The sequence below is a fragment of the Hyla sarda genome, chromosome 4, assembly GCF_029499605.1.
Source record: "Hyla sarda isolate aHylSar1 chromosome 4, aHylSar1.hap1, whole genome shotgun sequence".
Classification (NCBI taxonomy): Eukaryota; Metazoa; Chordata; class Amphibia; order Anura; family Hylidae; genus Hyla; species Hyla sarda.
In genome coordinates, this window is record NC_079192.1 from 125,444,998 (window position 1) to 125,458,051 (window position 13,054).

Genomic DNA, 13,054 nt, shown 5'->3' on the forward strand with positions numbered 1-13,054 from the left:
AGCAAGTCCGACCCCATGTGCTAGGTCATATAACCATGGATGCCATCATGGGTTGGCAAACCAGAAGGAACTAGAGTGACCTAGCCGAAAGCTAACTTAAATTAAAAAACAAAACAAAAAAAATGTCCCCAAACGCTGTGTGTGAAATCCCTTAGGCTGAAATCTGGATTCAATAGGTAGCACTTACTGCATGTGTGATTCCATCCAGAACGGTTTACCATTCCTCACTGTTCTTTCCCCCCCCCCCCCCCCCAACTGCGTTTGGCTATATAAGAAAATCTATAAGGCTAGGTTTCCACACAGGTTCTTTCAGGCATTTTTTTTTAGAAATTTGTCACTGCAGTTTTTGGGCCAAAGCCAGAAATGGATTCAGTAGAAAGGAGGAGAAGTCCTTTCTTTATATTTCTCATTCCTTATGAATACACTGGCTTTGGATCAAAAGCTGCTGTGCCAGATTTCCAAAAAATGCTAGAAAAAAATAAAATAAAATAAAACCTGCGTGCAAATCTAACCTGTATCATAGTGGTGGTCCCTACAGCTGGAAGGGTCTGTTAGCAGGATGTATGAAAACTTGTCCTCTGGAGGGAATACACGATAACTCATTAAGTACACACATGCAACGGGGGAGATGAACAGTGCCAACAAGAAATTCTAAAAGGCAAGTTTATTATTTAGGCAAAGTGAACAGTAGATACAGTAGGACAGTGACCAAATTTAACACACCCTTTTGACAATGGAATGGTAGGACCCAGTTGTCCAGTAGCTTATTACCAGACAATACCTGTTATTAGTGGCAGCGGTTTTCTTAAGATACGATGATTGACAACGTAATAGGTTTTAAAAAGAACTTTATTTCACATCTCAAACTAAACTGGGTTGGTTTTGTGTATTAAACATACCAAATGGGGGTGAAAAAGTCACTCGGCCAATAATTTTGTTACTTTGATCATTCACTATTCTTATACACAATAATTTAAGGTCAAGTCTACTGGTTTAGGCAAATGACAGACAATCCTGGGGCATTTGTAAATATTTAGCTGCATAGAGCCCAGAAACGACAATTTACATAGATAACCACTGAAGTGAGTCTGGTGTGGAACTACAAGGCCCAGCTTGCCTAGATGTTGGGATTTGTTTTTTTTTTACTCCTTTCAGTCCTATGTTTTACTGGATGATACGTAAAGCATCAAGAGAGAGTTCTTGTAACAACTAGAGGCTCAGTTAGTGAGAGCGATGAGCGCTTCTACTACATTTCCCATATGTTCCCGCAAACTTCGTTCTGCTGACGACCGGGGAATCTCCATTTCGTTCATCTGAAAATAAAGAATGTATTAACACAAGAGCTGAGGATGATACATTTTGGGAGAAATTGATCAAAAGCTCTGCTGGCCAAACCTGCCCCAGTTGCCCATAGCAACCAATCAGATCGCTTCTTTTATTTTCAAAGGCCTTATCCCTAATGGTTACTTTAAAGTTTTAAAAATGAGACAACTTTTCTGTATGTGAAATTCCACTTAATAAAACTATTGAATACTATCATTTACATCCAAAAAGTCTACTTTTTTTTATTTTCGCCTGTAAAAAAAATACAGTACGAAATAGAGCTATGACAGAATATGTTCCAGAATGGTTATTTCTAGAGATGAGCGAACTTACAGTAAATTTGATTCGTCACGAACTTCTCGGCACGGCAGTTGATGACTTATCCTGCATAAATGAGTTCAGCTTTCAGGTGCTCCGGTGGGCTGGAGACTCTTTCCTAGGACTGTATTCACCTTTTCCAGCCCACCGGAGCACCTGAAAGCTGAACTAATTTATGCAGGATAAGTCATCAACTGCCGAGCTGAGAAGTTCGTGACGAATCGAATTTACTGTAAGTTCGCTCATCTCTAGTTATTTCATAGGGAATACAAAGTATTTACAGAAAAAAAAAAATAAATAAAAAAGTTCCACATGTTATTACCATATAATTCATACTCACAATAAGCTCGACATCTTCCTTCTTGATGGTAACTTTAGCTAGTTCCTTTTCTCTGTAACAAAGGACTCCATTAGTAACTGCTATACAAGATCAGACTCTACGACACCGTTTCCCAACCAGGATGCCTCCAGCTGTTGCAAGACTACAACTCCCAGCATGCCCGGACAGCCTTCGGCTGTCCGGGCATGCTGGGAGTTGTAGTTTCGCAACAGCTGGAGGCACCTTGGTTGGGAAACACTGCTCTACGCTGACAGCACATCATAAGAGCAGACTAAAGTGTGAGTTAGGGGACAAAAGGTCTAAGTCGCCAATCTATCACTTGCTACACTTGATGTCTCCGTGTATTCCAATGAGATGCAGGTTCCAACTGTCTCCTTGTAATAGGTTTGTACCTGTCATGGGACAGTAGTGTTGAGCTGCATCTCATAGGATACACTGGGGATTCTACAACACAGCAAATAGAGGAGTAAAACAACCAATCACTGTAGCAACTCAATTACAGCACTTCTGGTCTTTTTAGAAAAGAACATAAATGATATCTTTAGCAGCACTATATACATGGGGAACGCAAAGGGCATCCCACAAGCCAAGAGCAGAATATGCAGTCCTGGAGGCGGCTCTCAGCCAGCTGGGCTTGACGGACAGGCGTCTCTGTGTATATATGAAGAGACCTGTTTGTCAAGCCCAGGGGGCAGAAGTTGGTGGAGACCTCCATGACTCCAGAACATGTCCTTGGCTAGTATGTAAAACTATGATTTCTTAAAAATGCTACATTGTTCTGGAGCGGCCTAGCCCTAGGTTTAAACAAAATAAAAATAAAAAAACCTCCTGACAGCTTCCTTTTCTCCCCTTCATGGCGCCTTAAATTTTGATTTGTGGCTTATGTTTTCTCTAGAGATGAGCGAACTTACAGTAAATTCGATTCGTCACGAACTTCTCGGCTTGGCAGTTGATGACTTATCCTGCATAAATGAGTTCAGCTTTCAGGTGCTCCCGTGGGCTGGAAAAGGTGGATACAGTCCTAGGAAAGAGTCTCCTAGGACTGTATCCACCTTTTCCAGCCCACGGGAGCACCTGAAAGCTGAACAAATTTATGCAGGACCACTAGGCCCAGAGATTACAGTGATCTGTATAGATTGCAGAATTTAATCATTTAAAGGATGGACATCAGAGCGATCTCTGGTGTCCGTCATTACCGGCAGATGTCAGCTGCCAATAGCTCCGACCCGCGGGCCTGCACCATATTCCCCCCCACCCATAACATACAGGTACATCAAGGGTTGAGAAGGGGTTAAAGTAACACATACTAAACATTTTATAGGCACAGAGGAGATGATCCATTTCAAGTATAAGTCCTATTGGAAGACATCAGAATCTGTTTTATATTGTGAGATGGAATAACTGAAGAGAACAAGAGATAAACTCACCTTTCTTGCTTTGCTTTTTGCTCCCTTGACCTCCTGTCTCCAATCACTGACATGGCCTGAAAGACCAAATACAACGAGAATGTAAGTGCCTATTCCATGTACACGGCTATAACAATATATACAGGTATAACGTACAGTCCTGGCCTGGCCTAGAGGTCCACAGCTTACCCATTGATCTCTCTACTATCATTTATACATATACGTTTACTTGATGGACTCTGGTCTTTTTTAAACCTTATGAACCATGTTCCGTATCTTATTGTATCATTACCGTAGCCATTGCCTGGATGACACAGGAATACTAGCAAATAGATGCAGCACAGCAAAGAAATTAAAGGGGTATTCCAGGTGAGGGAAATCTATCCCCTATCCTAATGATAGGGGATAAGTGTCTGATCGCGGGGGTCCAACCACTGGGGCCCACCACACCCCACCCTGGCTCTGCTAATGATTGGAACCATGTCAGTCACTGCACAAAGCAGCGAACGACACGGCCCCTCCATGTATCTCTATAGCGGTACAGCACTCCGGCTCTCCCATAGAGGTGCATGGAGGGGGGGGGGGGGGTGTAAGTCACACAGCTTTATTCAAGAGGAGAGGCGGGATGCCATGCTGGAGATCACAGGGAGCCCTGGAGTCAAACCCCCCCCCGGGATCAGGCACAACCCCCTAGCCTTGGCATAGGTGATAGATTTCCTTAAATGGGCACTGTCACCAACTTTATTTTTTGATATGTTGTAGTACTTATGTACTACAACATATCTCTAATATACTTTTATTATTTTTTTTTCATTAAAAAGGTTTAATTTACATTTAAAAACCGGCCACTGAAAAAGGACTGATTTTGGAGTGGCAATCAGTCCTTTTTCATTTAGGCTGCTCTCGCTTCCTGTCTGTCAATCAGACAGGCGGGAGCGAGCGCATTGGCTCCCCGGCCACTCCTCCCGCACATCGCCGCCGCTGTCCCTGCACGCCCGCTGCTGGACTCTGCAGTAACTTCAAGTGTAATGAGGGAACGGTGTATGCGGGGCAGGGGGTTGGGGATTGAGGAGTGAACGGGCTAGTGCCGTAGATGGAGGGGAAACGGGCTAGCAAAAAAAAAAAAATAGGATGGTGGGAGCTACCCTTTAACCAAGAGTACCCATATAAGAAGATATAGAGGTGTACCCCAAAACACTAACCCTCCAGCTGTTGAAAAACGACAACTCCCAGCAGGCGCCGACAACTTCATGCTGGGAGTTATGGTTTTGCAATGTCTGGAGAGATGGTCAGCCAAGACCCCCGGGGGCCAGCGACACTTCTCTACAGAGACCCACGGGGGCCAGCGACACTTCTCTACAGAGACCCACGGGGGCCAGCGACACTTCTCTACAGAGACCCACGGGGGCCAGCGACACTTCTCTACAGGGGCCAGCGACACTTCTCTACAGGGGCCAGCGACACTTCTCTACAGGGGCCAGCGACACTTCTCTACAGGGGCCAGCGACACTTCTCTACAGAGACCCACGGGGGCCAGCGACACTTCTCTACAGAGACCCACGGGGGCCAGCGACACTTCTCTACAGAGACCCACGGGGGCCAGCGACACTTCTCTACAGAGACCCACGGGGGCCAGCGACACTTCTCTACAGAGACCCACGGGGGCCAGCGACACTTCTCTACAGAGACCCACGGGGGCCAGCGACACTTCTCTACAGAGACCCACGGGGGCCAGCGACACTTCTCTACAGAGACCCACGGGGGCCAGCGACACTTCTCTACAGAGACCCACGGGGGCCAGCGACACTTCTCTACAGAGACCCACGGGGGCCAGCGACACTTCTCTACAGAGACCCACGGGGGCCAGCGACACTTCTCTACAGAGACCCACAGGGGCAGCGACACTTCTCTACAGAGACCCCAGGGGCAGCGACACTTCTCTACAAGAACCACAGGGGGCAGCGACACTTCTCTACAGAGACCCACAGGGGCAGCGACACTTCTCTACAGAGACCCACAGGGGCAGCGACACTTCTCTACAGAGACCCCAGGGGCAGCGACACTTCTCTACAAGAACCACAGGGGGCAGCGACACTTCTCTACAGAGACCCACAGGGGCAGCGACACTTCTCTACAGAGACCCACGGGGGGCAGCGACACTTCTCTACAGAGACCCACGGGGGCCAGCGACACTTCTCTACAGAGACCCACGGGGGCAGCGACACTTCTCTACAGAGACCCCAGGGGGCAGCGACACTTCTCTACAAGAACCACAGGGGGCAGCGACACTTCTCTACAGAGACCCACAGGGGCAGCGACACTTCTCTACAGAGACCCACAGGGGCAGCGACACTTCTCTACAGAGACCCCAGGGGCAGTGACACTTCTCTACAAGAACCACAGGGGGCAGCGACACTTCTCTACAGAGACCCACAGGGGCCAGCGACACTTCTCTACAGAGACCCCAGGGCCAGCGACACTTCTCTACAGAGACCCCAGGGCCAGCGACACTTCTCTACAGGGACCACAGGGCCAGCGGCACTTCTCTACAGGGACCACAGGGCCAGCGGCACTTCTCTACAGGGACCACAGGGCCAGCGGCACTTCTCTACAGGGACCACAGGGCCAGCGGCACTTCTCTACAGGGACCCCAGGGGCAGCGACACTTCTCTACAAGAACCACAGGGGGCAGTGACACTTCTCTACAGAGACCCCAGGGGCAGCGACACTTCTCTACAAGAACCACAGGGGGCAGCGACACTTCTCTACAGAGACCCACAGGGGCAGCGACACTTCTCTACAGAGACCCACAGGGGCAGCGACACTTCTCTACAGAGACCCACGGGGGCCAGCGACACTTCTCTACAGAGACCCACGGGGGCCAGCGACACTTCTCTACAGAGACCCACGGGGGCCAGCGACACTTCTCTACAGGGGCCAGCGACACTTCTCTACAGGGGCCAGCGACACTTCTCTACAGGGGCCAGCGACACTTCTCTACAGGGGCCAGCGACACTTCTCTACAGGGGCCAGCGACACTTCTCTACAGGGGCCAGCGACACTTCTCTACAGGGGCCAGCGACACTTCTCTACAGAGACCCACGGGGGCCAGCGACACTTCTCTACAGAGACCCACGGGGGCCAGCGACACTTCTCTACAGGGGCCAGCGACACTTCTCTACAGAGACCCACGGGGGCCAGCGACACTTCTCTACAGAGACCCACGGGGGCCAGCGACACTTCTCTACAGAGACCCACGGGGGCCAGCGACACTTCTCTACAGAGACCCACGGGGGCCAGCGACACTTCTCTACAGAGACCCACGGGGGGCAGCGACACTTCTCTACAGAGACCCACGGGGGGCAGCGACACTTCTCTACAGAGACCCCAGGGGCAGCGACACTTCTCTACAAGAACCACAGGGGGCAGCGACACTTCTCTACAGAGACCCACAGGGGCAGCGACACTTCTCTACAGAGACCCACAGGGGCAGCGACACTTCTCTACAGAGACCCCAGGGGCAGTGACACTTCTCTACAAGAACCACAGGGGGCAGCGACACTTCTCTACAGAGACCCACAGGGGCCAGCGACACTTCTCTACAGGGACCCCAGGGGCAGCGACACTTCTCTACAGAGACCCCAGGGCCAGCGACACTTCTCTACAGGGACCACAGGGCCAGCGACACTTCTCTACAGGGACCACAGGGCCAGCGGCACTTCTCTACAGGGACCACAGGGCCAGCGGCACTTCTCTACAGGGACCACAGGGCCAGCGGCACTTCTCTACAGGGACCCCAGGGGCAGTGACACTTCTCTACAAGAACCACAGGGGGCAGTGACACTTCTCTACAGAGACCCACAGGGGCAGCGACACTTCTCTACAGAGACCCCAGGGGCAGTGACACTTCTCTACAAGAACCACAGGGGCCAGCGACACTTCTCTACAGAGACCCACAGGGGCCAGCGACACTTCTCTACAGAGACCCACAGGGGCCAGCGACACTTCTCTACAGGGACCCCAGGGCCAGCGACACTTCTCTACAGAGACCCCAGGGCCAGCGACACTTCTCTACAGGGACCACAGGGCCAGCGACACTTCTCTACAGGGACCACAGGGCCAGCGACACTTCTCTACAGGGACCACAGGGCCAGCGGCACTTCTCTACAGGGACCACAGGGCCAGCGGCACTTCTCTACAGGGACCACAGGGCCAGCGACACTTCTCTACAGGGACCACAGGGCCAGCGGCACTTCTCTACAGGGACCACAGGGCCAGCGGCACTTCTCTACAGGGACCACAGGGCCAGCGGCACTTCTCTACAGGGACCCCAGGGGCAGTGACACTTCTCTACAAGAACCACAGGGGGCAGTGACACTTCTCTACAGAGACCCACAGGGGCAGCGACACTTCTCTACAGAGACCCCAGGGGCAGTGACACTTCTCTACAAGAACCACAGGGGCCAGCGACACTTCTCTACAGAGACCCACAGGGGCCAGCGACACTTCTCTACAGAGACCCACAGGGGCCAGCGACACTTCTCTACAGGGACCCCAGGGGCAGCGACACTTCTCTACAGAGACCCCAGGGCCAGCGACACTTCTCTACAGGGACCACAGGGCCAGCGACACTTCTCTACAGGGACCACAGGGCCAGCGACACTTCTCTACAGGGACCACAGGGCCAGCGACACTTCTCTACAGGGACCACAGGGCCAGCGACACTTCTCTACAGGGACCACAGGGCCAGCGGCACTTCTCTACAGGGACCACAGGGCCAGCGGCACTTCTCTACAGGGACCACAGGGCCAGCGGCACTTCTCTACAGGGACCCCAGGGGCAGCGACACTTCTCTACAGAGACCACAGGGGCAGTGACACTTCTCTACAGAGACCACAGGGGCAGTGACACTTCTCTACAGAGACCACAGGGGCAGTGACACTTCTCTACAGAGACCCACAGGGGCAGTGACACTTCTCTACAGAGACCACAGGGGCAGCGACACTTCTCTACAGAGACCACAGGGGCAGTGACACTTCTCTACAGAGACCACAGGGGCAGTGACACTTCTCTACAGAGACCCCAGGGGCAGTGACACTTCTCTACAGAGACCCCAGGGGCAGTGACACTTCTCTACAGAGACCCCAGGGGCAGTGACACTTCTCTACAGAGACCCCAGGGGCAGTGACACTTCTCTACAGAGACCCCAGGGGCAGTGACACTTCTCTACAGAGACCCCAGGGGCAGTGACACTTCTCTACAGAGACCCCAGGGGCAGTGACACTTCTCTACAGAGACCCCAGGGGCAGTGACACTTCTCTACAGAGACCCCAGGGGCAGTGACACTTCTCTACAGAGACCACAGGGGCAGCGACACTTCTCTACAGAGACCCACAGGGGCAGCGACACTTCTCTACAGAGACCCACAGGGGCAGCGACACTTCTCTACAGAGACCCCAGGGGCAGTGACACTTCTCTACAAGAACCACAGGGGGCAGCGACACTTCTCTACAGAGACCCACAGGGGCCAGCGACACTTCTCTACAGGGACCCCAGGGGCAGCGACACTTCTCTACAGAGACCCCAGGGCCAGCGACACTTCTCTACAGGGACCACAGGGCCAGCGACACTTCTCTACAGGGACCACAGGGCCAGCGGCACTTCTCTACAGGGACCACAGGGCCAGCGGCACTTCTCTACAGGGACCACAGGGCCAGCGGCACTTCTCTACAGGGACCCCAGGGGCAGTGACACTTCTCTACAAGAACCACAGGGGGCAGTGACACTTCTCTACAGAGACCCACAGGGGCAGCGACACTTCTCTACAGAGACCCCAGGGGCAGTGACACTTCTCTACAAGAACCACAGGGGCCAGCGACACTTCTCTACAGAGACCCACAGGGGCCAGCGACACTTCTCTACAGAGACCCACAGGGGCCAGCGACACTTCTCTACAGGGACCCCAGGGCCAGCGACACTTCTCTACAGAGACCCCAGGGCCAGCGACACTTCTCTACAGGGACCACAGGGCCAGCGACACTTCTCTACAGGGACCACAGGGCCAGCGACACTTCTCTACAGGGACCACAGGGCCAGCGGCACTTCTCTACAGGGACCACAGGGCCAGCGGCACTTCTCTACAGGGACCACAGGGCCAGCGACACTTCTCTACAGGGACCACAGGGCCAGCGGCACTTCTCTACAGGGACCACAGGGCCAGCGGCACTTCTCTACAGGGACCACAGGGCCAGCGGCACTTCTCTACAGGGACCCCAGGGGCAGTGACACTTCTCTACAAGAACCACAGGGGGCAGTGACACTTCTCTACAGAGACCCACAGGGGCAGCGACACTTCTCTACAGAGACCCCAGGGGCAGTGACACTTCTCTACAAGAACCACAGGGGCCAGCGACACTTCTCTACAGAGACCCACAGGGGCCAGCGACACTTCTCTACAGAGACCCACAGGGGCCAGCGACACTTCTCTACAGGGACCCCAGGGGCAGCGACACTTCTCTACAGAGACCCCAGGGCCAGCGACACTTCTCTACAGGGACCACAGGGCCAGCGACACTTCTCTACAGGGACCACAGGGCCAGCGACACTTCTCTACAGGGACCACAGGGCCAGCGACACTTCTCTACAGGGACCACAGGGCCAGCGACACTTCTCTACAGGGACCACAGGGCCAGCGGCACTTCTCTACAGGGACCACAGGGCCAGCGGCACTTCTCTACAGGGACCACAGGGCCAGCGGCACTTCTCTACAGGGACCCCAGGGGCAGCGACACTTCTCTACAGAGACCCCAGGGGCAGTGACACTTCTCTACAGAGACCCCAGGGGCAGTGACACTTCTCTACAGAGACCCCAGGGGCAGTGACACTTCTCTACAGAGACCACAGGGGCAGTGACACTTCTCTACAGAGACCCACAGGGGCAGTGACACTTCTCTACAGAGACCCACAGGGGCAGTGACACTTCTCTACAGAGACCCACAGGGGCAGTGACACTTCTCTACAGAGACCCACAGGGGCAGCGACACTTCTCTACAGAGACCCACAGGGGCAGTGACACTTCTCTACAGAGACCACAGGGGCAGCGACACTTCTCTACAGAGACCACAGGGGCAGCGACACTTCTCTACAGAGACCACAGGGGCAGTGACACTTCTCTACAGAGACCACAGGGGCAGTGACACTTCTCTACAGAGACCACAGGGGCAGTGACACTTCTCTACAGAGACCCACAGGGGCAGTGACACTTCTCTACAGAGACCACAGGGGCAGCGACACTTCTCTACAGAGACCACAGGGGCAGTGACACTTCTCTACAGAGACCACAGGGGCAGTGACACTTCTCTACAGAGACCCCAGGGGCAGTGACACTTCTCTACAGAGACCCCAGGGGCAGTGACACTTCTCTACAGAGACCCCAGGGGCAGTGACACTTCTCTACAGAGACCCCAGGGGCAGTGACACTTCTCTACAGAGACCCCAGGGGCAGTGACACTTCTCTACAGAGACCCCAGGGGCAGTGACACTTCTCTACAGAGACCCCAGGGGCAGTGACACTTCTCTACAGAGACCCCAGGGGCAGTGACACTTCTCTACAGAGACCCCAGGGGCAGTGACACTTCTCTACAGAGACCACAGGGGCAGCGACACTTCTCTACAGAGACCCACAGGGGCAGCGACACTTCTCTACAGAGACCCACAGGGGCAGCGACACTTCTCTACAGAGACCCCAGGGGCAGTGACTCTTTTATAATCCTGCAGAGCCTACATCACGTGACCTCCACCCCCCACCTGGAGCACATGGACAGCCCGGGCAGCACATGGTGATTACAGAAGGTTCAGCTCCTGGACCGCCGCCTCCCCAGGCCCCAGCACCGCTCACCGTCTCCAGGTTGGAGCTCTGGATCTCCTTCTCCTCCGCATAGTCGGTGACCCTCTCCAGGTCCGCCGCCCCGCTGTCATGTTTGCGGGGTTTATCCGCCGGCCGCTCACTGCAGTTCTCCTCTGTTTCTAGCTCCAGCTCCACATCCCCTTCTGCAGCCATGATTCTTCTCTATACCGGAAGATAAGACAGGGAGCCGAGCGTGGAACTGTACTTCCGGCCGCGCGACGTGACGTCACTTTCTGTGCTAGAGAAGCTGGGAAGTTCGGCAAGTGGGTGAGGCTATTGTCGCCATATTGAAGACTGGATTATGGTTATCGTTCAGCTAAACTCCCAGCGTCACTTTATTACAATGGCGATACTTCTATCAATGATAGGTGTTTTTCTGGCAGGATTATGTGTATTATTATTATCATTATTGTTAGTAATGAAAGAAAATATGGCTACCTGCCATGGCCACTAGAGGGAGCTCATTGCATACACGCAGCTTCTTTTTAAATCAATGAGACCTATATAAACAAGCTCATTCTAGTGACAACTTTTGTGGAAGACTTAGGCTAAGTTCAGATCTATGTTGGAGCTCAGGGATCTTTGTTCACAGAATCCATTCAAATAGCGGGATATGAGTGGGGAAAATAAATTCTGCAAGCTGATTTTTCCTGCTGAAAAAGGCAAATAAAGACACCAGACAGAAACCAGGTGGACCCCATTAAAGTCAATGGGATCGGTTGTGTAATAGACCAGCTCATTTTTTTTTTTGATCATGAGCGGGCTCTGTGTGATGGATCACAGATGTACACTTAGCCTTACATGTTCTGTCAGGAAGAGTCCCCCACAGACAGTCCAATAATGTAGGCCCGTAGGACTTAAAGGGGTTATCTATGTTTTATTTTTAAGGGCCCCAAGTGCATTAAAAGAACAAACTAACAGTTACCTCTCCGATCCTGCGTTGATCCCCCGTTTAGGCTCACGTCGGCATCCCGATCTTCTTGGATCAGACATACTCTGGGTATCATGGCTCTGGTGATGCCTGGGGCATCATGCCTGCTTGTGATCCCTAAGGCCACTTATTGAAATAGTGTTCGCTCGAAAAAAAAAAAAGACCAGGAAGATGGGAGCCTGAACGGGAGATCAATATGGGATTGGAGAGGTAAGTAACTGTTAGTTTGTCCTTTTAATGCATTTAAGACCCTTAAAAAAATAATAAAACCTGGAAAACCTCTTTAAAATACATTTCTACCTGTATTGCAGGTACTTTACTTGATGCTGTCATCACATAGTTAAAGGGGTATTCCGGGCAAAAACATTTTATCCCTTATCCAAAGGATAGGGGATAAGATGTCTGATCAGGGGAGGGGGGGGGGGGGGGTGGCTGCTGCTGGGACACCCCACAATCTCCCTGCAGCACCCTATGCGGGAGCTGTGTCTCCAGTTTCAGAAACCTCCGGGTTTCCAGGACTGGGGACGTGACATCACGCCACGCTCCCTCCATTCATGTCTATGGGAGGGGGCGTGACGGCCTTTGGTAAATCTTTGGAAAATTAATTAGAATAGTAAATATTTAAATATTGCAATGACATAAGTATTCAGACCCTTTACTCTTTACTTTTGAAGTCCCTTTGGCAGTGATTGCAGCCTCCAGTCTCCTTGGGGATGATGCCACAAGGTTTGCACACCTCGATTTCAGGAATTTTCAGCCATTCTTTTATGCAGATCCTCTCAGGTTTTAATATCACAAAACTCCTTTAAATGGGCACTGTCAGATTCAAA

General features: G+C 52.3%; 2 protein-coding genes across 2 annotated transcripts in view; one reads left to right on the forward strand and one right to left on the reverse strand.

The window, feature by feature from the left end:
- Window positions 1–649: 649 nt before the first annotated feature.
- On the reverse strand, window positions 650–11,501 carry HYPK (huntingtin interacting protein K). Its single transcript, XM_056572048.1, has 4 exons — window positions 11,285–11,501; window positions 3,409–3,464; window positions 1,982–2,033; window positions 650–1,313 (listed from the first exon to the last, which is right to left on the reverse strand). Exons 1-4 carry the CDS (start codon window positions 11,444–11,446, stop codon window positions 1,218–1,220), a joined length of 366 nt encoding a protein of 121 aa, XP_056428023.1. The 5' UTR covers window positions 11,447–11,501; the 3' UTR covers window positions 650–1,217.
- Window positions 11,502–11,562: 61 nt separating this feature from the next.
- Window positions 11,563–13,054, forward strand: part of SERINC4 (serine incorporator 4) — a 74,011-nt gene continuing 72,519 nt past the window's right edge. The window contains exon 1 of the mRNA XM_056572047.1: window positions 11,563–11,661. The gene's annotated coding sequence lies outside the window, so the exon portion shown is untranslated. The remainder of the gene's footprint in view (window positions 11,662–13,054) is intronic.